General features: G+C 46.6%; 1 protein-coding gene across 6 annotated transcripts; it reads right to left on the minus strand.

Moving 5' to 3' along the window:
* ktn1 (kinectin 1) lies at positions 1 to 27,447 on the minus strand. Of its 6 annotated transcripts, none has more exons than XM_035532644.2 (37): positions 27,287 to 27,447; positions 22,818 to 23,416; positions 21,053 to 21,277; positions 20,643 to 20,786; positions 20,020 to 20,150; positions 19,789 to 19,899; positions 19,370 to 19,510; positions 18,405 to 18,511; positions 18,156 to 18,300; positions 17,917 to 18,013; positions 17,640 to 17,827; positions 17,488 to 17,556; positions 17,296 to 17,333; positions 17,086 to 17,176; positions 16,937 to 17,005; positions 16,809 to 16,846; positions 16,416 to 16,506; positions 15,883 to 15,951; positions 15,759 to 15,796; positions 15,564 to 15,654; positions 14,907 to 15,016; positions 14,714 to 14,804; positions 14,311 to 14,351; positions 14,118 to 14,208; positions 7,531 to 7,617; positions 5,865 to 5,954; positions 5,670 to 5,780; positions 5,439 to 5,528; positions 5,045 to 5,137; positions 4,658 to 4,726; positions 4,439 to 4,522; positions 2,670 to 2,753; positions 1,719 to 1,802; positions 1,515 to 1,607; positions 1,260 to 1,370; positions 994 to 1,007; positions 1 to 884 (listed from the first exon to the last, which is right to left on the minus strand). In XM_035532644.2, exons 2-37 carry the CDS (start codon positions 23,413 to 23,415, stop codon positions 686 to 688), a joined length of 4,023 nt encoding a protein of 1,340 aa, XP_035388537.1. In that variant the 5' UTR covers position 23,416; positions 27,287 to 27,447; the 3' UTR covers positions 1 to 685. The 6 variants fall into 6 exon arrangements, with proteins under 6 accessions (XP_035388537.1, XP_035388536.1, XP_035388535.1 ...); XM_035532643.2 differs by having other exon boundaries at positions 15,759 to 15,793; positions 21,002 to 21,277; XM_035532642.2 differs by having other exon boundaries at positions 21,002 to 21,277.
* Positions 27,448 to 27,782: the final 335 nt, after the last annotated feature.

Raw genomic sequence — 27,782 nt, forward strand, 5'->3', positions numbered from 1 at the left:
TATTTATCAAGCATCCCTTTTAATAACGGTCACCTGTTTTACAAAAAATGAAATACTCTGTTAATGAAATTAGCAACAGTATATAGCATATTGATTGTTGAGATGCCTCACCCCCCCCCTCCCGCTTTCTCTGAGAAGTAGTTACAGTAGAAGTAGATCTCGCTGCTCAGTGCGCCAGCCGTTCAAAGGCAGCGCTGCACTGGCATTAAAGTATAGCTCAACACAGACCTGCCTGCCTTTGTCGTTAACCAAGCATTTATTCAAAAAAAAAAAAAAAAAAAAGGGTACCCGGAAAACAGATGCTATAACATTCAGAAAACTCAGTGTGCGTGTGTGTGTGTGTGTGTGTGTGTGTGTGTGTGTGTGTGTGTGTGTGTGTGAGAGAGAGAGAGAGAGAGAAGGCGTGCTCATTTATATATGTGCGCGGTTGCTTGCTTGTGTTGCTCGTAAGTATGCAGGCTTTTGAGACTGTGGGGCAAGGGCTGAAAACAACGTAGTGTCAGTAGATTCTAATTGTTATCTCAGTCTTTAAAACACAAATATCCTCAAATTTTATTTCTATGATGGAATAAAAACCCCTCCTTTCAATGAGCTAAAAAATGTAGTAATGAAAGGGGAAAAGGGCCAAAAATCAAAACAGACAAGTTTAACCGTTGCGTCTATTCAGTTGCCTTTGCCCTTACGACTACTGAAAGTGAGGCGCGCCATCACAGAGGAGGTGACAATCATGAGAAACGATCCCATCTGATTGGTTCTTGGAGTGTATGCGGTCAGGATCAAGCCAATCCCCTTCTCTTCCTAGGAGTGTTTGGTCTTGAAGGGAGGGCGAGACGGTCACTGTGCAAGGTTGCTGCTCTGGATCTGGAGAGCACGCGTCAGATTCGCTGCGAAGGGAAGCCATAGGGGGCGGAGTTTTAAGAGGGTATCTGCGGTGTGTGGACAGCGATTGGCCGTTCGAAGAAATACTGACACCGCTTTCTCCTTGATGCTTACTTGTCCCCATCGCCCTAAATCAAGGCGCAGACAGAGAAACATCAGACACCATAGTGGAACCGTGTTAAGCAAAGGCAGACAATTTCAGGGACTTTCTCTGGAAAAATGAAGCATCGGTTGCTCACTGTTCGTCTTGAACACAAATAGCATTCGCATCTTTTTGAAAGTTTTACGTTTTTACTTGTTTTATGATGATCACTTTTTGAACTTTGAACTAATAAGCGCTGCTTGGTATACTTGCTGGAATATAAGTGAGTGGGACTCACCTTCTGCAGGCCCCGGGTGAGCTGTGTGTTAACAGCGTGTAGCAATTCCTGCAGCTCCCGTACGGTCTGGTTCAGCCCTGCAGACATCTTCTCCTTGCGGTCCATATCCTCCTAGAACCACGACAAAATGACATCGAGGAGGGCAGAATGTTTCCTTTAACTACGAGTACTTTTGTTATCACAGCCTCAGGAGGGTGTGACCTACAACAACAGCAGCACAGGGGGCATTCTGCATTAAGTGCTCCATTCCCTCACCGTTGGTGTGGTAAAGCTAATGTTCTGGATCAGGTCTGCCTGGTCCATCTCCTTTAAGATCTCCTCCTGGATCCGCTCCAGAGACTGCTGAGCCTGGCAGAGAACACGCGAAGAGATTGTTAGGGAAAACGGATGCATTTTAGTTAAAATGCATTACACAGTGTGTGTGCGTCTCCTGCCTTTCCTTCGGGCCTGTGCCATTACCTTGTACAGATCTCCAGCTACTTTCTGCCGCTCACTCTCCTCGGTCTCCAGCTTCCCTAAAGTCTCATTCAGCTGCGTCTTCAGCTGCAAAAGAAAACCCAAAAGCCAAGGGGTCAGCTCACTGAAGGGCAGTTACTGCAGCCCAACCCCCTGCTTTGAGGTGATGTTCTTCACCAGGTCTTACTAAACATATTAGTGCTCTTGTCCACGACATCTGCACTTTTAAATGTACAATAACGTCTGGGACCCGTGATGGGAAAGACCGGTAGTTTAAACTTTAAGGATCATTCTACAAGAATAAACAGCCAGGCAAAGTCTGGTGAATCATGGCTTTACCACTCTTATATGAGGTGTTAAGCTCAGAAACTCCAAAACCGAGACTCCATATAGCAAGTATAAAACTGAATAGTTGAGCAACTCTTCTATAACTGAACATGGGCAAGAAAGGATGTTCTAAAAATAAGACCACCACACAACCAATAAAAGACCAGCAAAGAGGTTAGTATACAGCAATTACCAAACAGGCAGAAAGACAACATTAGAGACAAAACATTAACTTTGTGAGTGACCCAGACAGAACGGTGCAGGACTGGGTTTGTACAAGTGCCTGGGGGCACAAAGGCTCCAAACTGTGCTTTGACGCAAAATGCAAGCTTGTTAGTATAGTATAGATACTATACTTTTTGGTTCTGTCACCAAAAAGAAAAAAAAAAAGAAGAAGATTTGAGCATTAAGTTTGTTGGTTATTTTATGTTGATAGCAAGGGGTGCTCAATCCCCTTCACACATGGGCCATCACAACAAACTTGTTTTTTTAAAAAGGTATAATCCATCACCATGTGAAGAAAGCTTTAATGGATAGAAACCCTTTGCTGTGTTAAGCAGAGACACAACCCAGGGAAGAACAGAAAGAATCAAAAGGAGTTCAGTACTCCAGAGTGCAGACGCTTACCAAATTCAGCTCCTCATTCTGTCTGACCGCCTCTGTGTACGAGCCATCGAGTTTGCCTTGCAACTCTGTCAAGAGATCTTTCAGCTGAAATGAAGTACGACATGTTTAAGGCCTGGTGTACGTGCATCCGTGAGGGGCGTTTAGAAGCAGACAGGAATGCAATACATTCTTGGGGAGTGAAGTGAAGGTTTAGAACTGACATCAGGGGGGGCTCTAAATGATGAAATCTCATTTTACTAAAATAAGACTGGGCTGTGCACAGCTGGAGGGATGTAGCATTCCCACATCACATTACTGCACGATGAGGGGGATGTTGCCTCCTTTGGCTGAATGAAACGAGTCACACGCAGGGTTGGCTCATCATGGAACACCAACAACCGTGGTGCGCATTCAGCTCGCACTTTACATTTAAAAAAAGACCATATTCAAAGAGTTTTAAAGAGAATCGAATACCCGAAAAACAAACCAAGTCTGTTCTGGTTCTGATTTTTTCTCGGTGTAGTTTTGCCGTACATTCGCTAGGCACCAGCCACGCCCAGAGAAGCGAGTTTTGTGCAATGCGGCACGCTTCCTTAAAGCATGTGAACACTCCATAAGGCTGGATATCGCGCAACACTAGCCATCATGTTTGACAATGTAAAGGCCAGGGGACAGCAGAGAAGACAAAATTGTTGGAAATATCAACCAGTTTCCTCAGATAAATCAGTATACACTGCCAGGACTCACACGGGCTGTGTGTGAAACAGCCTACTACACACATACTGGTTAGGCCCCAAATCAGTGTTCGTGAATGACACGCGGACGACGGCCTACGCTGGCCAAATATTCCAGTATGAGACCAGAACTGTCCTCGTGGTGTACCGTATCCCGTCATGCAACACTAACGGAAAAATCTTTCAAAAGTGGGCAGCACCTTCTGTTCCGTTCAGCGTTGTTTGCGTTTGTCGCATACTGGATACTATACTGCACAGTACCATGGGGAGCAGTATGCTAGTATGCAGTATATACTTAGTGCAGTATGCAGTATACTGCATGTAGGAGGCTATTTCAAACATAACCATGCTTCAGTAAAGTATGTAAACAAATCATATTATATGATTTTAGCCATTTTTTAATGAAAAAAAATTACCCTAACCTTATTTTCACTCTGAGGGATAAAAATATTAAAAAGGTCTTAAAACTAAAATTTACCCCATACCTACAGACACACATTTGATTTTTATAAAGCATTTTGGAAATTCGTCTGCACACCACTAGAGCACCATAGTAGTGAATAAACGCTAACACCAGCAAAAAGAGCTTTCAAACTAAAACAATCAGTTACTATTGGCAGCTACAAATGTTGTTTTCAATTGTATGGACAGTCTTTCCATGTAGGCCTAGTTATCAAATTAACATTGGGAAACACAGCCAACACGTGTTTCACATGCGTCATTCCATCTTACGAGGTGTTAGCTAATTACGTTAACATTAGCCAACCATGTTACTGACTATATTTAGGACTGCATTTAGTGTTGTCATGAAATCCTTTCCAAATTTCCCCCCGATCCTGATCACAATATAGGAAATTATCAATGTAAAATAGCTAGTAAAAGAAAACAAAGAGGCAACCGCAAAGTCAGCAGCTAAAATCAAATCAATTTTAGACAACTCAAACAAATGACCACAAGACGCAAGCTATTAAACACACACAAAAAAGACACACTGGATGTAGATTTTAAGGCTTCTATCATGCACATCAGGTTAATAATCAAGTTTACTTTGCATACCTCTCTGACCTCCGACACGTAGGTGGCGCTCTCACGCTCTGCTCTCTCCAGTTCCGACTCTAGGTGGCGTTTCTCTCTTCGCAGCTACAATGGGCAGAGGTACCCAAAGTTTAGTTGCGTTCGAAACAATAATGAATGACCAGTCAGAAAAACCTGCAACTCCGCATGGCTCCAGCGCCATCACTCCCTTCTCAGTAGCGTTGCGGAGAGCACACTTACACTTTCCAGTTCTCCGTCTGAGCTCAGTCTGTCCACTTCCTGCTCCAGTGCTGTTACCTTAAAGGTCATCTAAAAAAAAAATCAAATTAGTAAAGTCCTGATTACAAATCATATGTTAATCTGTAGTACTACATTAAAGATTCCTAGTAAAATTCGAGAAGAGGAACCGAAGTCCTTGAAGGCCATTGCGATGCAGAGAAACTCTCTCCCTGCTCCAACACACCCGATTCAACTTAAGCCAAGTCCTGCTGGTCTAGTTTGCTACATTAAGGACAGCTCTGAGGTTTGCAGCACAGTGGAAGCAAGACAAGACGTTCCAGGCTTCAGTCCTGTGGTTCGTAACGGTAATGCCTGCGGCAACCACTGACGAGCCGGGCATGGGCGCACCTCTTTGAGCTCGGTCTGGGCCTGCTCCAGCTTCTCCTTCCAGCGCGACTCCTCCTGCTCCACGCTGCTCTGGAGCCTCTGCAGGATGCCCTCCTGCCAATGCGAGCAGAGCTACGTTATAGCCTGCACACGCCAGGGGTGAGACTGGGTGGGGCCCCCCCACAACACGCATAAGCCAGGGAAATAACAACGCAGCCTGCGGCCTTGGGAGTGGGGCGCAAATCTGTCCAAGTACGATACTCCCAATGTGGTCAGGCATTTAGGCTACTGGATAAGTGAACTAAAGGGATTGAAAGATTTAGCTGTTTTTAAAAGAGCCATCTCCCAGAAAGATACACTGCCTTTATTGGTTTATTATTTTTTTTAAATTGTAAATCTTATAAACCCATCTCACCGTCTCTGCTAGGACTTTCTTGTATGTCTCACAGTCCTTCTGTAGACTTTTCTGGGTCTCCTCAGCCTCTTTGAGCTTGTCTGTTAAACTCTGTTGACATCATTTGTAAAACATAACTGTCAGTACAAGCACTTGAACAGATAATCACAAGAGGTTTAAACAGCACTGGTTCAATTTACTGGTTCAGTTTCAAACAAAGAATTCCAGTTAAGAACGATGACTGGAGGACACCTTGGCATCACCATCCCCGGTGTCTGGTTCAGACATCGTTTCTGCTGCAACAGCGTGCTCGCTGACCTCTTGCGCAGCGCTCTCAAAGTCCAGCAGCCACTGCTTATGGTTCTGGGGGACGGAGACAGAGCGTTTGGCATGCATTCTGCTGTTGCGCTTTACAGACGTGCCTGTGTGCCCGCTCGAACTACGCACCTGGTCCGTGGGCAGGGGCACATGTGGGAAGAGTCTGTGGAGCAGCGCTCGACATTCAGCCTGAGCGGACTCCAGCGCGGACTGTCCCTCCTGCAGGGAGAAACACAAGAGCATACGCAACAGTTCACTCAGTTAACCCATCCCACCCCAACACGCACGTCCTCAGTGCTGCTGTGACTGTAGCGCCTATTTCTGTGAATGGCAACCCAACACCTTACACAATTTCACCAGTGTCGATCTCTTAAGTGGCGTTCCCTGAGAAGATCTATACAGGGGGGGTATCCAATCATGACACCCATAGATTTGTTCGTCATGAATATCATACACAGTCTAGGAACTGAGACCATGGATTGGCCTAACACGCAGACACACGCACCCATGCACGCACGCAAACCCCACCCCCTATCCAATATGACCAAGCCTGCTGCACCAATTGCTGTAACACATTTCTGAAAGCAGGCGACATCATAACTGGTTAAATGGAAGAGAGCTTATTTTATGGACTGCCTAAAACAAAACGTCTTCCTTGCGTCTTCCTCCTCGACGTGCACCCCTCCCCCCACCCAAAAAACTAAACAAAACAAACCAAAAAAGGGTGAAATGTCTGCTTGGATGGACAGTGTGGGCAGCCGCTTTCACTTTCCAGACGTCGTCAGGCAGAGCGTGTGACCAGCGCTTGGAAATTATGCAGCCACAGGCTTTGAGTTGAAGAAAAGTCCCTTCCCGACTGGTGACACTAACGCAACCCCCACCGCCAGCGCTAAACATCAACACTAAAACGAGAGGAAGAGAGCTGCCAGCGTGCCGAGTCCCTACGTCAGACGCGCTTGGCCGCAGGGTGCCCTGGAGGAGGTCAGAGGGCAGCGGCAGGGGTGGAGGTGGAGCGTCAGGCCCTCTGGGGTCTCTTTATAGCGCCCCTGCTCCATCAAGGATGGAGCGCGCTCACCTGAGACCTGAGGGGAGCATCAGCAAGCGTGGATGGAGCAGAAAGAATAAATTTTTAAAAATTTCTATGCTCATATCCAGCACGACCTCACTAAAATCCCTTTCGGTCAGTAATGATATTCCTGTCGAGGCCAAAAAAATAAACAACCCCGCCCCCTCACCCCATACACCCTAGGCGATGACGATGACACGGACTTCTCGTCACCCCCCGTAGTGATCTGCGCTAGTGGAGCAATGTTTGAAGCATTTCACATCATTCTACCAGAGTGGTAAATTCTAAAGATTCATGACAGAATCAGTACTGCAAGATCTGGAAGAGAGAGGCATGCTGGGTTGGGTATGTCGCATGACAGAAAAAAAAAAGGGGGGGGGGGTGAATCAATGAGAGCACTGACATGATAAAATGATTCCTAACCTACATGACATTGTTGAGCTGCACACTCATTTCACATGTTTATATATTCAAATATATCAACAGGTCTGGCTACATAAGGGTGACCAAAAAACCAAAACAAACAAACAACTAATACTAAATCGCTACCAAGTTTCATGTTAGTGCCATGCATTGCAGCCAAAATGCAATTACTACATAAACTAAAAATGAGTATGCAGCTTTACGTGACAGCTGATGAGGAGACCGCTCACTGCTCGATTAATGGCAGCAGTGGAGCTGAGGCGCTCTGACGCAGCGCTCGAAGGAGACTGGGAATGCGATGCCAACCTTCACCGTCTTGCTGAGTTTTCCCTGCAGCATGGTCTCCGTGGCTGACAGCGCCTCCATGGCGCTCCAGTTTTTCTCCCGGAGCTCCTGGTCAGTTTCAGAGAGACACCACGTTCAGTTCAGCCCGCGCCACATGAGGAGAGAACCCCTCAGGGGGGCTGGCATTTGAGACTGACAGCTCAGGCTAGGAGAAGCATTCAACCAACAATCACTTTTGTACTGTTTTTTAAAAAAATAATAATAGAATGGGCACAAAACTGGGTCATTATGATTCAGAGGTATCTGCAAAATAATCTAGTGGTTCAAGCTTAATTGTACATCCACAAGCTTTCTGAGGAATGTGGAGGTCCACAGAAGCTGCGGAGATCCACAGAAAATTCCAGACATGAATAATGTTTTAATGCTTGCCAACCAAATCAGAATCTACAAGGCACTCTGCAGTCTCTTCCTGCTGTCGCAGATATGCAACTGTGTATTACAAAAAGTGCACAGCCACACACGCACCCACACCCTCCCCCCCATGGATTAGCTTCAAAAATTAAATTAAACCTGAAATCTCCAATATTCTGTATCTGGGGAAAAAAGCTGGGGGCTGTTAAGATTTATTCTCTCAAGATCTGATCAAATGTATTTAACGGCCAAGGACAACGTGAGGAATTTGGTTCTGGCCAATGGTGAGAAACTATACTGCTCAAAACAAATTAAAAGAAGACTTAAAATCACAGGCCAGTTAAATTTCATTTATATCAATCTGTCTAGTTAGGAAACAAGCAATTGTGTATCTGTTTCTCCTGCTTTGGCGCAACAGCAAGGAGGACTGGTATCTACTCCTTTGTGCGAGGAGGAACAGTAGGAACACCGCCAGCGCCCTACAAAATGATATCCAGCAGACTAGTGCTGTGGCATGTGGTCAGAAACGTACTCCATTAGGGTGGCATGCGGTCCAGATGTCCTCTGGGTGGACCTGCGCTCACAAACCTGCACCACGCAGCTCGACTGGCGTTCATCAGAGAGCACCAGAATTGGCAAGACCACCAGCGGTGCGCTGTTCACTTCACAGGTGAGAGCAGGTTTGCAGTGAGCATGTGACAGATGTGAAATAGGTTGCAGATGCCATCTGTTATACTACCTCCAACATCTCCCAGCATGACCAGTGTGGCAGTGAGCCTGGTGTGGTTGATGGTATCCTTGGGGAGTCACACCGATTTCCACGTGAGGTTAGATATGGGGATGAAATCAGACCTCAATCCTGGTGCAGTGGACCCTGGGTTCCTCCTGTTGCAGGACAATGCAGGAGTGTGTAGGCAGCTCCTGGATGATGAAGTCACTGATGCTATTGACTGTCCTTCACTTTCTCCAAACCTGAATCCAATCGAGAACCTCTGGGATGCATTTCATCAGTGCATCCAACACTGGCAAGTTGCGCCACAGACTGTCCAGGAGCTCGCTGATGCCCTGATCCAGGTCTGGGAGGAGATCCCCCAGGATTCATCAGGTGCATACCCAGACGTGTACACTACTGAGTGACATTATGAGCTGCCTGAAAGAAATTCGCGCAATTTTTAACTTTGATTTTTGATGCGATTTTGAATCCTGCCTTAAGTGGTTGATACTGGTTTCCACTGACTGTTCACAATTTATGTCAGTGAACGTTTCACCTTGAATCTTTTATTTATTGAGATCCAATGTGTGATTTTAATTTTGCTGCAGTGTATAAACAAAAAGTGCAAAGTACTCGTAGATCATTTCAATTTTACAACCGTTGTTAAAAAGCAGCTTCACAGATATCCGAGTCCAAGCCCCAGTGAGAAACTGAAGGGCCACGGTGCATACGTAAAAAAAGAACACAAGGAAAAAAACCTCAAGAGGAACCAAGACTCAAAACGGGAAGCCCATCCTGCTCTGGTGGACATCAGACACCAAGAAGTACAGATGTGGAGCAGGATGTAGACATGAAATAAGAGTGCAAGAATCATCAGAAGAAACAAGAGCAGGCATGGCAAAGCAAATAATACTGGTCAGCTATTCATAAGGGTGATGACATGAGGAAGGAAACTGCCCCCATGTCGGGTGGTTTAGCCATACAGGGTCCTGTTGCACCTGCCGTAGGGGAGGAGCTTCAAAAGGTTGCGTCCTGGGTGTGAGGAATCTGTAATCATTTTCTCCGCCTGTTTCCTGGTTGGTAGGCATGGGAGCAATGATTGTACTACTCGCTGCAGACGGTTCCTCTACTGTTTAGTGGCTGTCCATGATGACACACAGGTTAAATTCGATCACTGGAGAGTAGAACTGGGCTCTGCAGCTTTCTGAAGCTGGAGTTGATGTTGGCCTTCCACTTCATGCATTGAGACATGGTAGAAAGCTTGAAAAACAAAGACCCAAGACTGTCACATTGTGAGAGAGAGCGGTGCTGAGGGATGTCTCTAAAGCCCAGTCTTGAGCATGTTCTGTACCAGATGGTTCTGACTGCATCATTTCAATTCCTCGACAACATGCAGACTTTTCACCATCATGGATGAATCCCACGACTGTAGTGTTTTACAGCTGGGTCCTTTGAGGTGCAGTCATTGTTGTAGTGGGAGAAGACAAGTCCCTGGGGAGTACCAGTGCTGGCTAACAGTGTACCAGAAGGGACTTCCCCCAGTCTCGCCTACCGTTTCATGCCTGTCAGGAAACTGGAGATCCACCGATACATGGTGGGCGATACAATGATCACTGAGGGGTTGGAAGAAAGGATTTCTGGTATAATGTCATTGAATACCAAGCATCAGTTTGCCTCAGCAGGAAGGGATGGTCTTCTGGAGTTTGCTGTGCACAAACTCCCCACACTGATACGGACTGAAAATCTGATTTTCACTGTAACTATTATTATTGTATGTGTAGTAAGTCTTGGATTGCACACACATCTTCAAAAAGATGATATTGTAGTGTTGGTCAGTTTGTCCAGGTTGCCAGCTACAGCTTCAAAAACACTCCAACCAGTACAGTCAAAACATTCATGCAGTTCCCGCTTTCCCTCACTGGTCCACGACCTTTTTGGGACACGTGCCTTGCAGATTTAAAGTTCAGACTGTAGGTTAGAGTAAGACGAACCAAACAGATCAGAGCACCCCAAATCTCCCCAGAGAACAGAGTGATCTTAATCTTTAAAAATCGTTGTTAATGCTCCAGTGTCATTGTCCCTGGTGAGACAATTAATATGCTGTCTATATTTTGGTAGTTTGTTGTTTACTTTTGCTATATTAAAGTCCCAAGGATTATGAAAAATTAATCTGTATATTTGTTCCAAGATAGTTATATGCTCAAGATGTGATATTTATTACCACTGCGACACCTGTGCACCATCATTTATTGAGGTATAACCAAACTTCAGCAGCTTTTGTTTTCCCCGAGAGCGCCATTACACAAACAGCTCGGTGTAGATGGGAGCCCAGCAGGTGTAATCCACCACCAGAGATGACTTTGCTGAGCCAGGTTTCAAGGTTTCAGTGAAACAAAGGGCAACAGAACTTTGCAAAGTCCATGTTTGTCCCCTTTGCTCATTCTGTTTTGGGCAAGGAGCAGATTCACCAGGTACATCGATGAGTGTGCAGTTTGAAATCCCAGTTGTCAGAGGTTCACAGATGTAGTGGCGCACTCTTGTTGTTGGCGCATCCTGCATGAGTCACAGTCTCTCTGTTCCTCCAACCAAGAGCTCCAAAAAAAACTTTCCAGGTTTGGGAAAACTGGAATGGTTTGCCTGATTTTAGGGAGCTTTCCTCTATTGAAACTAATCAGGTTCGAGTAATTGAACACACACAGAACAAACAAAAAGTACTAGAGAATGCTGTATCAAGGCACCATTTTGAAACAGTCAAGCACATTATGCAAAGTTAAAAAGTCTCATCCAGAATTTACAAGGGCCAGAGCTCCTGAAATGGCCAGGAGCTAGTCACGTGAAAACTGAAGCAGACAGCTCGAAGTAGAGCTCCAACAGCAAAGTGCGTTCACGATTCAAATTGTGACCAGATGACTCTCAGAGGCTCACATACAAATATCTACACCATCACCACCCATGAAGCACAAGGAATGTGAATACAATTTTACTAAAACATCAGATCTATTCAAAATCTTTGCTAGGGAATTTGAGAAGAAAGAGGGAAAAAGTTTTCAGAACGGACCCCAGATGAGAGCATCAGTCTTTCAATCAGTTTTAAAAAGGACAGCATGAATATTTTGAGGTTTTGAAGCACAGAGATTATGAAAATTATCATGTGTTGGTGACAAAGATCCAAAGCATTTTTATAACACATGATAAATATCACAATATTGTTTTTAACTTGAAATAGATGGAATGCAGCAGCACTGTAGTCACACCAAAAAAAACTTCTGAAAAACTGAGTGCAGTGGTTTTATCTTCAAAATAAGAGACAGATAGAGCAACGAGGTATATCCAGTATACTCCTTGGTATTACGCAGTTGTTGTTGTTTTTTTCTTTAAATGGCCTAAATTGTATTTAATTAAACAAAACATGTACAGTTATGTGCAAAATAATAGCAGTATGTTTAAAAAAACTGAGAAAAAGCTCAATCCTCATAATAGCATTTATTTCCATATACACAAAGGCACTGGGAGCACTGCACATTCAATTCCAAATGAAAACGAACGAAATATCAATTTTTAAACTGAAAATTAAGAAAAAAGAATAAATGGGCTATTCAAAAAAATAGCAGTGTCATTTTCATTTACAAACTCGAATATTTTCAGTATAAACTGAACGTCGTTTACAGATTTAGCTTTTCTGTTAATCACTGAACTAATATGTAGTTGTATAACATTTATTTTTGATAACTGCTTTACATCTGTGTGGCATGGAGTCAACTAACATCTGACACCTGCGAACAGATATTCCAGGCCAAGCTGACTGGACTACATTCCACTGTTCTTCTGCATTCTTGGGTTTTGCATCAAGAACAGCATTTTTGATGTCACTCCACAAATTCTCAATCGGATTGATGTCTGGGGATTGGGCTGGCCACTTCATAACATCAGTCTTGTTGGTCTGGAACCAGGATGTTGCCTGCTTTTTGATGTGTTTGGGGTTGTTGCCCTGCTGAAACACCCATTTCAAGGGCGTTTCTTCTTCAGCATAAGGCAACATGACCTCTTCCAGTATTCTGATACATTCAAACTGGTCCACAGTGCCTGGTATGCGATAAACGGGTCCGACTCCAAAGTATGAGAAACATCCCCAAACCATTATGCTTGCATCTCCATGTTTTACAGTCTTCACAGTGTACTGCGGCTTGAATTCAGTGTTTACGGGTCGTCTCACAAACTGTCTGTGGCCTTTAGACCCAATAAGAACAATCTTGCTCTCGTCTGTCCATAGAATGTTGCACCACTTCTCTTTAGGCCAGTCAATGTGTTCTTTGGCAAATTGTAACCTATTCAACACTTTTTTCTAATTTTTTTTTTAGCAATGGTACTTTACGAGGGTTTCTTGCAAATAGGTTGGCTTCACATAGGCGTCTTCTTGCAGTACTGTTGCAGTACTCGCAGGTAACTGAAGATCTTTGATTTCCCTGGTGCTGATCATTGAATGCTTCTTTGCCATTGTTGTTATTCTATGATCTAGGCTTTTCCTACCACGTATTTTGAGTTTTGTTTGCCATTTTAAAGCATTTGAGATCATTTTAGCTGAGCAACCAATAATTTTCTGCACTTCTTTATACGTTTTCCCATCTCCAATCAACTTCTTGATCAATGTTCTTTCTCCTTCGGTACAATGTCTGGAAGGACCCATTGTACTCACTGAGCAATGGCTAAAACCAGCAGGTACAACATTCGCTGCCCTCCTTCGTTAAATAAGGGCCATAACTGACACCCGTTTCTTCATAGAATGAATGACCTCACTAATTGAACTCCACACTGCTATTAATTTGAACACACCCCTTTCATTTAATAAGCAGCATGCATGTCATGACTGTTCATTCTGTTGGTTGCCCATTACTCGGCTGCACCTAGTCATGAATTCCCCCCTCGTTGTATTATCTTTTCTGCCAAAATCAGTAACTACATACATTACTGATGTTCGACAGCTATTACTTTGCACATAACTGTACCTGGTCATTGTTCGGCAGTACTACAGATACCCATGATAAGCTAAGAAAAGTGCATATCATCTGGTCCACCACTAGTAAAATCAAGCAGTGTATTCCCATGTTTAGTCATTCATCATCCTGCATCAATGGCAATAGATGCTGCAGAAATGTGGCCAGAAGATGTTGCCGATGATGGCTATGGTTTACCGTCAGACCAGGCGAGGTTCAGAATTACAATGCCCATGGGGACTCGTCAACAAACATGCACAGCCCTCATTATCCACCAGTAAACAAACATGAAGGATGTCACTTTTAAGATACACAGAGGACCATCACTCAATAAAAATCGATATATGCATTTCTATATATGTAAAAAAATTTCCCCCATCATGAACATTTCTAGGCTTTTAAGTGATGATTAACCCTAATGCTAAACTGCAGGTGGGATGGGGGGGGTATTGGTGGTAGTTGATAGGTGAGGGCAGAAAGCAGGTAGGACTCACATTGTTCTTCCTCCTATGAAGCTCTACAGTCTCCCTCAGCTCCAGTAGCTCCGCCTGGACATCACACAGCTGCGCGTCACGGTCTGCTATCCTGAGGACACCAGGCATAACAGCAGACATGTAAACGCAACCAGTGGTGGGCACAACATAACGCACCAGCAGACGTGCAAATGTAAGCGTGTGGAACACTTACGCTGCCAACAGTTCCTGACTGGGAGGTGCTGATGCCAACTGCTGTGATGGGAAGTATAAAATATATAAATGTAAAAAAAAAAAAAAAAAGAGACAGTTTTCGAACATGCTGAGCAATTCCATGCCATGCCCAAGCCCCATTCACTTCCTGATGGGGAAGCACTTGTACTTTCAACAACCTGAAAAATAATCTTATGACTCATGTGTCCTGAGTCAAATGTCCTACATAAAGCATAACTTGAGTGCACAAGTTTAAAACTACAGACAAAATATTTCAAGACACTTCTGGTTCAAAACGCGTCCTGACCGTCATCAGAATCTGCTGGACTTGGTCTGTGCGTATTGCCTCACCCATGCCTTCAGACGGTTTTAACAAATCCTCTTGAGCCTTCCGGTGTTCTCACCTGTTGCTGTTGCTCCACCTTCTCCATCTCCCTGGCCTTCTCCTCCATCTCTTTGTGTAGTGTCTGGAGATCCTGGTCTTTAGATGCCAACCTATACCACAGCACAGGAGCAGGGATAGGTGAGCCGACAGTGGGCCAAACTTGTTCAAACCGCGCATTCAAACATGGCTCCAGCGTGGCTGCGGGTACATACAGAGCATGGAGCTCCAGGAGCTGAGTGCTGGCATCCACATCCCTCTGTGACTCTCTGCTCTTCACCTCGGCTAGCTCTGCTAGCAGAGTCTCCATCTGCTGCTCCAGAACCTGTGGACAAGAACACACACGCACTCAAATTGACACAGGGCTTGCAAGAAGTCCCTACCCCATCCCCCCAAAAAAAAAAAAGTTTAGTGCTTTTAATGTAGTTGTAATTGCAACTGCTTAAAATCTGTTTTATTCACTATTCTTCAAAATTTTTGTTTACTGGGTTAATAATTAGATACTTTTTTATTACAGTTTAGTTTCTGTAGTTCTAGAGCAGCATGCAGATCCAGTAACTAGCAACGTTTAACAATTTAACATTGTAAAGCAGGATTATAAAGTCCAGTGCTTATTCACCATGACGAGACAGACAGGATAGATGCACGCCAGGATTTTCATTTGAGAGTCCACTCACCCACCCAGATGATGTTGCATGTACATGATATGACCTGATAAATGTAGTTTACTAAGTAAATGTTATCATTTCTCTGTTGCCCGTTGGCCTAGCAGAGCAGGGCAGCAGGACCTTTACAAACAGAAGGACCAGAAGAGGCCGAGACTGGGGCCGGTGTAAAGGAGCACGTCAGCGTCACGTAATCAGCACCCAAACCTGCATGGCTTTCATTCGGCTGGACGACTCCTCCAGTGCTGATGCTAAACTCTCTGCAACAGACTTAATCTTTTCATCCTTCTCCTGAACCCTGATGGAAAAATGGGAGGGGGGGGGGGAAGGGACAAACGTTTAATCTACTCGGGAAGCACCTGAAGCAGAACTGGTGGCACGTTGTCATGACGTAGCACTTACAGTCTCTGCATCTCGTCCAGTGCCGTGCTGGACAGCTTCTGGAACCAATCAGAGAGGAGGAGGGTGAAATGAAGATCTGGTTCATGGAACGCTCCAGCAGGGGCGTGCAAGACTGCTACTCTACCTGCTCCGAGACCTCCTGCTGCAGGGCTTCGACATCCCGCTTCAAAAACTCCTTCTCCTCCCTGAGCCTCTGTGGAAAGAGCATACTTAAAACTCATGGATTTGAACTGTTTCCTGACAACTTCTATGAGGGTCGGGGGTGGGGGTTTCAAAATGTGGAACAGGCCTCAGAACAAGTCTGAAGACTAATCAGGACTCTGTAGTGAAAACGATCAGTCTACAGCCCTCTTTTAATGAGCTGCTCATATGAACGCAATGGGAATATGACAGCTAACCAAGCATGGTGAGGATCTCAAAGAACTGTAAACGCAGCCATGAACCAAAATAATTCACTATGATTTATAGAGACAAAGAAAGCCAACGCATTATAACAATATGCTGGTATGCCAGTCACAAGCAAGACACAAAATCACACCTGGACACTACTGACCAAGTCAAAGGACTTAATGTCTATTACCATACACCTGTCCAAGTCAACCCAGCAGCGCAACAGGTCCCATGTGCAACCAGGCCACACTTTCATTTACTGCTTACCTCAAGTTCCTCTTGCTTATTAGCCACCTCAATAAGCCCCGCTTCCAGCAACGCCTCCACTGTCTTGAGCTTCTCCTCCCTCTCTTGAAGGCTGCCAGAACACGTGAAAAACTCAAGTCGTTTGGTTGTTTATAGAAAATAATAGCCAAAGCACAGCCCACATAGCTGGGTGTGTGTGGGGACACAGGCAAACTGTGGCGAGACAGAGCACGCTTGCTTTGGATGGACACCAGTTTTCTGCTCGTAATGAAGCGCTCTAGGGAGCTTGGATTTGGCCAGTTTCATGAGTGGTAGTTTCGAGTGGAACAGAACCTGTCTTGAAAATAGACCCTGAGGTGTGTTTTCGCATCAGAAAAAGATTTGTTCCACACACACACACACACACACACACACCTGTGTTTGAGTTGATCCATTGCCAGCTGGGCAGATGCCTGAAGAGAAAGTGGGAAAGATTATCAGAGGCAATCTTATCTATATGCATCTTATCTGTGTGTGTGTGTTGGTCGATGTGTGTTTCTGACCTGCTCAGCAATCTGTGCCTGCAGATTCTGGAGCTCTGCCTTCAGGGCCACGTTATCATTGCGCATGGCCTATGGAGAGAGAGAGGCGGAGTGTTCTGAGCTGCTCTTGTGTGGAGGGGCGTGCTCTGGCGTGGAGGGGCGTGACCTACCTGCATATTGTTCTCCCTGCTGGCTCCACTGCTCCGCTCGGCATTGAGCGAGTCTTCCAGGCTCTTCCTCTGGAGCTCCTTCTCAGCCAGCCTGAGACAAATATGCACATTTAGAGCTCAGTAAACAAAAAAAATTTTTTTTTTTTTTTTTTTTTAAAGAAGCGCTTGTGGTCTAGCTTGGTCGGTTCTGCTGACAGACTTCGTACTCACAGTTTTTGAAGCTCCTCCAAATGGGACACGGTGTTGGCCTAGAAACCAGTACAACCACACACACACACACACACACACACACACACACACACACACACACACACACACACACACACACACACACACACACACACACTCAGTTTCCAGTCCCAAACGTAAACTGCTCTGTATGACAAACATGGCAGCAGCTACCTGAGAAGTGACCTGAGCCTGAAGGTCCTCGATCTGGACCTGGAGCGCCTTGTTCTCGCTCACCAGCTCCTGCCAACGAGACGTTCCCTGCGTTACCACGAGCACAAAGCGTTGGGAGCAGCCCACTGAGGCGTGACGAACCCACGGCCCACCTGCACTTTGGCCTGCAGCGTGTCGTCGGGCTGGCGGCTGTGCTGCGACACCTCCAGCAGCTGCAGAACCTTCTGCTCCACCTGCTCCTTGGAAAAGATGGTGTCCGTCAGGCTGCTGTGTAACGTCTGGATCTCCTTGTTCTTACTGCTCAAGTCGGTCTCTATGGCCAGGAGTTTGCTCTGCAGCTCTGCGGGGGGTGCAGGGAGAAGGATGAGAGGCCCGTGAAGGGGTTCAGGGCGTGCAGGAGAGCAAGTGCAATGCGGGGCAGGCACCTGCCTTGTTTTGCAGACTGAAGTTTCTCTCGCTCCGTGTTAACGCTGTGCAAATAGCCCTGCAGCTCGTCCCAGCGGCGCTTGGCATCCTGTAGCTGGGCCTTACAGCACCCCCCCGCCCCCCCGACACACACACACACACACACACACACACACACACACACACACACACACACACACACACCTTCAACATACAGAAGTACAACTCGGCACAGAATCGCTGATCTGCAGAAGCTTGAGTACCTCCAGCTGGGACACGTTCTGCTTGTAGTTGACCTCCAAGCTCTTCCTCTGGACCTCCTCCTGCTGCAGCTTGCTGTTGGTCTCAGTGAGGTCCTTCAACAGGCCCGCATAGTCCGTGCGCAGTGTGTTCAGCTCCGCCGATTGCCTGAACACCACAAACATGCAGACTGTGGTCTGGCCGAACGCTCAACGTGCCGTAGACGTTATTCCTGCGCCGCTAGGGCCGCCCGAACCTCTCCTGGCACTCACTTGTTCTCCATCTGGCTGGTGGTGGAGCTGACAGCATCGCGGAGGATGCCATTCTCCTGCTGGAGATGAGTGATCTGCCCCTCCAGCTGCTCCCTCAGTTTCTGAAACTGAGGGCACAGGGGTCAATGCCACGCCACCCACGCGTCAAAAGCAATGCATGACGAGAGCTTGGCAATGCAAAATTGAGCTCTTATAGCACAGAAGTGATGTCACACATAAGCTTCCCAGTTCCACCAATGTCGGCATATCCTTCAACAGCAAAAGGCTATTGTAATTACATTCCGCATCTGACAAACTAAGTTGTTGGACAGGTGCCTTTTTATACGTCATGTCCAAGCAGAACAACGCAGTAACATTTCTGTGAATGACAGTTGTAGGATGCACAGGACCAAGTGTGAGAGTAACTAGTTACACATGCAAAAAGGGGAACCCGAACACTTTGACGAGCCGGCAAAATCGCTGCATGTCAGTCCTGTCAGAAACATTCAGGACATGCAGAACGTGCAGGCAGTTAGTGGAGAAGTGGAACTCTCTGAAGACACTGCAGGAAACCCTGAACTGACAGACACGTCAGTAAGGCAAGGAGAAACGAAACAAAGGCCACATCTGACTAACCAAAATGATGTAATTAAATGTTGTTCTGCCCAGGGAACTTCAAGTGTGTAAGACTGCACAGTGCAAGGTTCTGTTTTTCATTTGAACAAATAGGAAGTTGTGTAAAGTGAAAAATCTTTATTGTCTTTCACACCTCAGGTTTCGTGTTTGTAAAAATGTTGCTGCTGTCAGAGAAATAATTCTTCATTAAAAAAAAAGCGGGACAGACTGCTGAGTCTCTTCTGCATGAATGCTGAGGTGTAGTGCATCTTTACAGGAAACACTGCCTCCCTGCACTCCCCGTAAAGACCCCGCAGTAATTTAAAAGTCATATCCACCTGTTCAGAGCAACACACCATCTCTGCCCTCACCTTCATCTGCAAGGCCTGAAGGTCCTGGAAGCTGCCCTGGGCCTTGGCCTGCATGACATTCATCTCCTTCTCCATAGCAACGCGCTGCTCACGCACCATGGCCTCCGCGCGGTTGCTCTTCTGCTTCTCGGCCTGCAGCTCCTGCCTCAGGGCACGCGCAACACATGTGAGATCGTGCTCAGCACACGTAGCACGGTGAGATCTCGCACAACAGCCACATGCAAACAAAATCTTTTGTCAAGACGTCTGTGTACATTTTAACAATCACAGCCCTGCAATCAAATGTAAAGGAACAAATCTAGTACTGCTCGACCTGAATTAAAACCCTGCACTCTGGGGACGGGGAGTTGAAGCAATTTAAGTCTTTTTTTAACTAAGCGTTAGCTTCAGACGAGATGCTAGGCGTGTCTTTGCAGAACCTGGCCGAGCTGCTTGACTTGGTCCTTGGCGATGGCTGTCTCCTCCTTCAGCGTCATGAGAAGGCGTTCTTTCTCGGCCAGCTGCTGAGTCAAGGGTTCCAGTTTAGCCACCTGCAGAAGGAAGTGGAACAGCACAGAGGAGATGAGAAAAGAGGCGGGTCAAGGCAGCGTCACCTGAGCCTGGGGAGGGCGGGGGCGAGTTGTGGTTCTGGACTGGGGTTCCTCTCTCACCTTGTACCAGCTGTCCAGGGCATTTGGGCTCTTGTCCCGGAGCAGAGAGACGACAGAGACGATCTCGGTGTCAGAGAGCACCAGCCCACCGAGACTGGACAACAGCTCCTTCAGCTTCAGCCCAGAGTTCTCTGCATGCACGTGGGAGCACGCACGCGCACACACACACACACACACACACACACACACACACAAAAACACACACACAAAAACACACAAACACAAACAAACTCATCAATACCAACCAACCCACACACACACACACACACACACACACACAGAGAATTTAGTTCCTTCTGCTTGGTGCCAAAATGCAAGTATCTGGAAGACATCCAGACCTTCTTTAGTCAAGCTTTGCCCTGAAACGACTGAAGCATTTTAAAATAAGTCTACAGGCCAAATTTAGTCTAATAGGGAAGATATGAAGGAGAGGGGGAGACAGTGGGAGACTTTATACAGAACATGTGAGATAAGGACACGATAATAAATGAGCCAGACAGACAGACGGGCAGACACGTGAGCATGGACACGGGAGAAGGCAAGAAGAGAAGGAACGCTGGTTATCCGAGCAGCTGTTGGCTCTTATTCAGACAGGAAGGGCATCAGGCCAGCCAGGTGAGCACCTTTGTCAGTTTCGTTCTTCTGTTTCTTTCCGTGTTTGGTAGAGGCAGGAGCTGGGGGCGGGGCCTCGTCATTCTGGTGGTTCACTGAAGACGCAGAGTCGGTCTGGCTCATAGGTGGAGAAGACTGGACCAGGGTCTCATCCACTGCGCGTGCACACACACACACACACACACACACACACATCAGTGGAGTACTGCACTTCAAGGTATCCCATCAGAGTTTGAATAAAGCAGACCTACTAAAGACGTGATGGAAGCAGAACACAGCATGTGCCGAGTTTGCGGTCAGCTCTCTGCCTGTACTAAACGTCTGTTTCCTAACAAATCCCAATGTTCTAGAATAATCCACACACTCACACCTGCCCGGCCCCTGGCTGTTGTCTGAACACGTTTGATTTGGAGCTGCCCACCGGTGACAGCAGCCTCCATCTTCTGCTTCTTGCTCTTCCTCCTGCTGCTGCCAGTGGAAGGGGTTGGGGTGGCATGGGTGGGCGGGGCCACAGCGGGGGCCGAGTGGGCGGGCGGGGCCACGGCGGGGGCGGCTCCGTCCTGCAGTCTGAGCTCAGGCAGCAGCACGGGCTCCTCCTTCACTGCCACAGGAGACTGGTCCTGTCTCGCGTCGGCCACACGCTCTCCTGTGGCAGAGAACACAGTGTCGAACAGCACTAATCGCAGACTTGCATCAGATGAAGAATGACAAGACAAAGCTTTTAGGAAATGACCACATTGATATACTGACAAGGAACACAAATGGCCACCCAGCATTAAAAAAAAAATGGAAGGGGGAGAAAAAAAAAAACAAAAAAACAACAACAACAACAACAACAAAAAAAACAGGTTTGAGGCATTTGGAAAAGAAAAAAATTACAGGAAGCCAAGAGGGACAATTTACACTTTAATGATACATACAAGACGTACTCAGCAGGGAATTCCCCCACAGTGTTCACCATAAATATGTACATTCACATTACCAGTAACTCAAATGCAACTTTTTGCCTTAGAGTGGCAGATCTGATCTTTTTTTTTTTTCAGGGCTATATGGACACAAAAACACATTTACTAATCAGATTTGAGTCACTTTCAGATTTGGTCCCAGATCTGATACATATCCAGTCAGTACCGACTTCACGTGTCTTTTGCCTACGTGCACATGCTCAGCACCGTCAATGGCCTACAGCGGCAGCGTGTACCCGCTGCTGTCTTGGTGTCAGCAAAAGCCAGCGTCCAAGCCTTTTGTCTTCTTGATGCCATCATGCACAGCTGACAGAGCACATGCGATGGAGCTACTAGTGCCTCCGTTTCACTGGGTCTAATACCAAGTCATCTCGCAAACATGATGGTTTTGTTGGTGGCGATGCAGATGGCTTGTGCAAAAACGCATCAGAGTATAGACACGTCCACTGTACGCACATATCACCTGCTGTTATGATTGTAACCCATCGAGATTTGAGGACGGGGGGGAATATCGGAATTGAACAAATGTGGCTTGTAATGCTGCCTTAAGTCAGATTAAACCAAGGAGGCAGAACCCTTTGCCACGGACACCAAAGAGAGTGACTGCGCAGTGTGACGTGAACAGGCCAAGATAGCACAGCACAACTCCCCGTGTTGCACGTTAGTGTGTTTGTGTGCGTGTTTGTGTTTGTGCAAAAACACACTAACAAAACACCCGCTCGTGACAAGTTCAACAGGTCTCTTGTTCGCCAGGTTAAATGGGCAACATGGGTCAGGAACGCTAAGCAACATCAAAGAGCCAAGACATCTCAGTCATTTTCACTTTCATTTCAAGTGCAGTCGTGTTATGACCATTTGAGGCAAAGACGTTAATAAACATAGCTTTTGAGAAATGCAACAGTCACTAAACATTTTCTCAGATGTGCTTAAAAGTGTTAACACAAACACAAGGTCTCTCAGAGACCCTGACAGACTGGGGCCTCTTATTTAGAAGCACTTTCCTCATCAGTCTCAGAGCAAAACTGTACCCACTTCGCTCACACGCAAACAAGCAAACACCCAGGACAAATTTATCACTCGTTTATCACACCAATCCCAGCTATGCACTTTAGCCTTATAGGGTGCTGTAGTTCTTGGGTATTATTCACTACCTGTGCACTTGGCTCACAGTTCAGATGAGTTCATTCACCCATTCATACACGTCTCAGAAAATCTACTCACCATTCTCACTTTTCTGCTTTTTAGATTTCTTTTTGCTGGTGGTCTCTGCAGGGGCTGGGGGCGTGGCTTGTGCGGGCTGTGGGCTGGGCTGCTTGGCGAGGGGGAGGGTCTGTTCCTTGCAGACAGCGGGCTTCGAGCCGTTGACCTCGGGCTCCTTGGAGGCGACGGGAGGACCGGGAGGAGCTGGCGTGCCAGCGGGTTTCGTCTTCTTCTCCTTCTTCTTCCTCTCCCTCACCACAGCCGGGGGCTCTGACTGAACAGGGGCGGCGACGGCTGGTGCCACGGGCACCACCTCGGGCTCCTCGTCATTCGGGGCCGGGCCAGCAGGGTCTGACGCGTCGAAATCCCGAAGGTCCTCCTCCGACTCGCCACCCCCTCCGCTCCCTCCGCTCTCCTTCTTCTTGTTCTTCTTCTTCTCGCTCTTCTTGCGCGCCTCCGCCTTGGCGGGCGGCAGCTTCAGGTCTCGCTTCTGACGGGCTAGAACTTCGTCATAGGAGGTCTCCTTCATGAAGAGCCAGAAGAACAGGAACATGAGGGCGATGACGAGCGACGGAGCCAGGATGAGAAGGTAGTGCGAGTCGGCCACTTCGATCGCCATTCTGGACAGATAAGGGGGGGGGGGAGACACACACACACACACACACACACACACACGCAGTAAGCACCAACTGGCTCAGTCATTACGAATAACTCATGGGAGGAAGCTCACAGAAGCCTCAAACCAAACCAACACACTCAAAGCTCAACCAACACGCGACACTAAGCGCGAGCTCGTCTCGCCTCCACGAGATAACCATCAGAAATATCTTTCACTGACTGACTGTTGTCTCAGTGGGGTTGATGTGCGAGAGCTCCAAGTGTCTTACAAATAACAAAACATGACTGGGCTCATTCCAAGGCCGCTCTCAAAACACCGCTCTTAAAACACCGCAGAAATACCTGCTTATTAGTGTTATTTGCGCTCCTGGCATCTTCACCAAGCTCATCCCCAGCTCCTCCCTGCATCCTCGCGTCCCTTCCCTTCGTTACACTGCCTTGCCAGTGGGGGTGGCCCCTCTCATCCCCTTGCACTGCGATATGATCCTACATGCTGAGCACAGTAATCTGGGTTCGCTCACTGATCGGGACCCGGGGACTTCCGCAGCACAGCGCCTTATGTCGACCAAAGCTCGAAACCCCCAGCAAACGCAGGCATCAACAGCCATCTGTTAACAGGCAGAAATCAAGCTACAACCACCGTAAGCTCGGCTGAAGGAGCCATAAAAACTGCTACCACCGTGCCTCGTGGAGAGACGTCTCAACAAGAGAAGCACTTCATCATCATGGAAATCTGCCTTTAACCAGTGCATCTGACAGCTTAAAAGCCTGCCTTAAAAGCACTTTTAAAATCACTTAAAATGTTGATGCTATGAAGCTCCGAGGTATAAATTAGGTGCAAGTTGTCATTGGCACACAGTGTTCAGCTCCACAGACAACGATGGCATCACATGTTACTCCTCAACCACAGCGTGGCTCACGTTACCACAACAGAAATCTGTGGCCCAGTTTTACACATGGAAAGGAGCCTTTCAGCTCTTCTGAAGAAAGCCAAACTAATTATCGGGCTTATTTGAAATCAACACTGGCCTACAGCTAGCTCACATCAGATGGCTCAAAACATACACAGACTGAAAAGATATCGACACCGTAGAGCCGACGAAGCTTTCAACCAATCGTTAAATGACACCCCCTCGTCATTACTTGCTAAAACAAAAATTGAGTAAATATCTCAGGGGACAAAAAGGTTTGGAGTACTATGTGCAAAGTGAGGAGCTGACTGGACAACGTGCACCATCTGGCTTGTGCTCGTCACCCATCCATTTCCGTGTGGAACAGAGGAGCCAGGTACAGCCCTCTGAATTCTGGCAGGTTAAGAGTTCTTCCTGTCTATCCTGTTTGGCATTTTTTATGCAGAGCACTTGGATAAGGCGATTACCATAATACATTTAAAAAGGAACTTTTCACTGCAGCGCCTCAAGTCTGTATATCAGTGCTCAACTAATTTGCATGCAAAGCTGTTTAAATTAATTTAGCAGCCCTGATGAACTCACGCAACATAATTCCACCAAACGATACTCCTCTTCTACATTGTAAATTAGAAAAATATGGTTTCAAGTGTGTCTACATTTGTCACTTCACTCAGTTCAAAGTTCAGCAAACTGGATAAAGACAGGTGTGGTGCCTTAGTCATGTAATGTGTGCTCAGCGAAATCCGCACCCTTGTTTTAACTTTCAGTGTCACCGAGAGGAAAGTGAATACAAAGAGGTGGATACAAGTGGCACGCCTGCGTGATCTTTGCCTTCAGACGGACTCCCAGGCACCCAGCTCAGTTCCTGCACCCACACGAAGCTCCTTAAGAGTAAGGTATAGCCCAGCATCCAGGGGGCTCTGTGGCTAGAGACGCGGATGGGAGAGCAAAACTCTAAGGCCATCAACATACAGGGCAACTGGACACATCATCCGCCCCTCCCTGCCTGCTTTGGCAAAGCAGAGAGGGTCCTTTGGATGACCTGCCTGTATGTACATCTGGGAAAGTCTTATAGGACTGTGCCTTTAGTTAGCTCATCCACTCAGGGCTTATATGGCACAGAACCAAAAATAAGAGCTTCTTTCAGCCATCCTATCAATTTGTAATTAAATATGGCCCACTGGCACCAAACAGTCACGGCTCTGCTGGAATCGCTCGCTGGGTATTTGAGGGTTCATACGGAGAGCTCATTGTCTTATTTTTAAACGTGCGTGCACTTTACTTCCGATATTACTGCAACAGCAAAATCTCACTCTCAGCAGAGTAAGTAAACATTTTATTGCCCTGCTACTCTGCCTTCAGGCCCAAGAACTCGAAATTCATTACTCTGAGGTCTTGAACAGAAAGGTGCATTTTTCACAGGGGCCAGATCTGATACTTTAAAACACCACAAATCAAAGCTGACAACATGTTGACTCGACAACATGCTACCTCTTCCAGGACCACAAAGCCGCCAGCCACTGGGAGAGACACGTGACCTCCGAGAGAAGAACTGGTGAATCCACCAACCCCATCACTGCAGGACCAGTCAGATTTAGCAACCAAACAGTCAAGTGTTTATACACACAAGATTCACAGTTTGAAAGAATTTCAGGAATGCTGACTCAGTCTCTGTGGGAAATAAATTTCAAGACTGCCAAAAGCCATCTTCTCGGAGTGCAGACTTCCAGTTAAAGCACTTTGCCGTTTCCCTTCCAACTACTTGTATCTTGTATCTGTATGTGTCCAGTGCTGGAAGATATAAGGTCATAAGGAACCTGTGCAGTCAGGGAAGCAGGAACACACTTACAGGCAGTGCACATTTAGCAGCGGATGACTTTACAAGTGCTTGGGAGTCACAGGGAGGCTATCTGAACTCGTTTATTTCGGCTTTAAGCACTCTTGTTCTGTTTAAAGCCCGTTATTTCCAACGAGAATTTAGACTAACAAAGCGTTGTTAGAAGTGAAACGTTAACTGTGAATCCGCACTGAAGATTCTTAATAATTTAAATCCATTAGTTTCCACAAGTGTGTAGAAACTTTCTATGCCCGGCTATTATGTCAAATTGAGTTATTATACTTTATTAAAGCCATTCACCACTCAGTAAACCTAATAATCTGTTGTATTTAGAAACACTACAGTCTACTGAACTCCAATGTTTTGGAAACTGTCGAGACAAAATATTTAGTTTCCCCATTTCCACATGGAAATAGGCTCCGTGTAAACCTGCCACCGCAGGAAAGAGGCAAATTGAAAGGGACAATGCAACCTTAAGACACAAAGTCTAGCGATGCATTTTATCCCTCATTCTTCAACTAGGTGGTGACGGAAAAAGGTCAAGACATTTGACAGGAGAGTCCGCATGAAACCTAGCCAGACGGGAAACTGCAGTTCAGAAGCGACGGTCTAATGCTGTGGTTCGGGGCTTGTGAACGTAACATTAAAGCTAAAAAAAACATTTTAATCTATTTATACGATTAGCCAACCAGAGCTGTTCTAACTCGACCCAAGTAGGTTAGCCGACTCACCGTCTCTGGCGAGCCAGCCAAGCAGCTAGCTAACACAGCTAACGTTAGCTAGCGGTTGTGGTGCCGGACATGAGCTGTCGGCTTTACATTTAAGTGTAGTTGACCCCGTTAAAAGGCAGACTAACACATTAAAAAACACGCTGTGATCAGGTATAAGGTTAGTGTTCCAATTCCACTTTAAATACAGTCGGCTGTTCCCCAAAACATACCACTACTGAACCTCAGACACTTACCGCCCCGGTCCCTCAGACGTGGATAAGCCAGGCTAGGCTAGGCTAGGCTATGCTCGGCTACGCTAACTAGGCCTCCTGCGTGCCTAGACTTGCTTTAAACCCTCAGGTCTGCCACCGCCACTCGGATTTTGTTTACAAAACATTTTAATCGTGATCATACCTGCTATGAAATCTCTGACGAAGCCGATCACTGGTGAAATGAAGTAGCTAGCGTTGCTTTTGTGGAGCGCGATGGCCAGCGGCTCCGGCCCGGTGCTTGGTAGCGAGACTATCTCGTTTCGGATAGGCGGGGGCGGGTCGGCAGGCGGAGGCTAGCACACGGGACGGGGAGGGGAGCCTACCGAGCCTGCACGGTACGGGCGGGTGGAAACTAAACATCTCGTTTAGGGCAGGAGCGGCACGACCTCTCGCGATGGCGGAATGCGGTCGCTCAGCATTCCTGTTCTCAGCTCCACGCTGGAAGTTGTTCACAACCGTGTGTGTGTAAACTACTCGGTAAGACTGTTTCATGGCTGTGGTCTTCTTTAAATGTTCATCACACATAACACGTTTGGATATGTATTTTTAGTTACTTATTATAATAATAGTGCAGCCAAAACAAACAGAACAGAGCCACCTATAAGTGATGCTGGTAGTTTTTTTTTTCAGATCTCAAC

The sequence above is a fragment of the Electrophorus electricus genome, chromosome 10 (genome assembly GCF_041902795.1).
Source record: "Electrophorus electricus isolate QZ-2024a chromosome 10, ASM4190279v1, whole genome shotgun sequence".
Taxonomy (NCBI): domain Eukaryota; kingdom Metazoa; phylum Chordata; class Actinopteri; order Gymnotiformes; family Gymnotidae; genus Electrophorus; species Electrophorus electricus.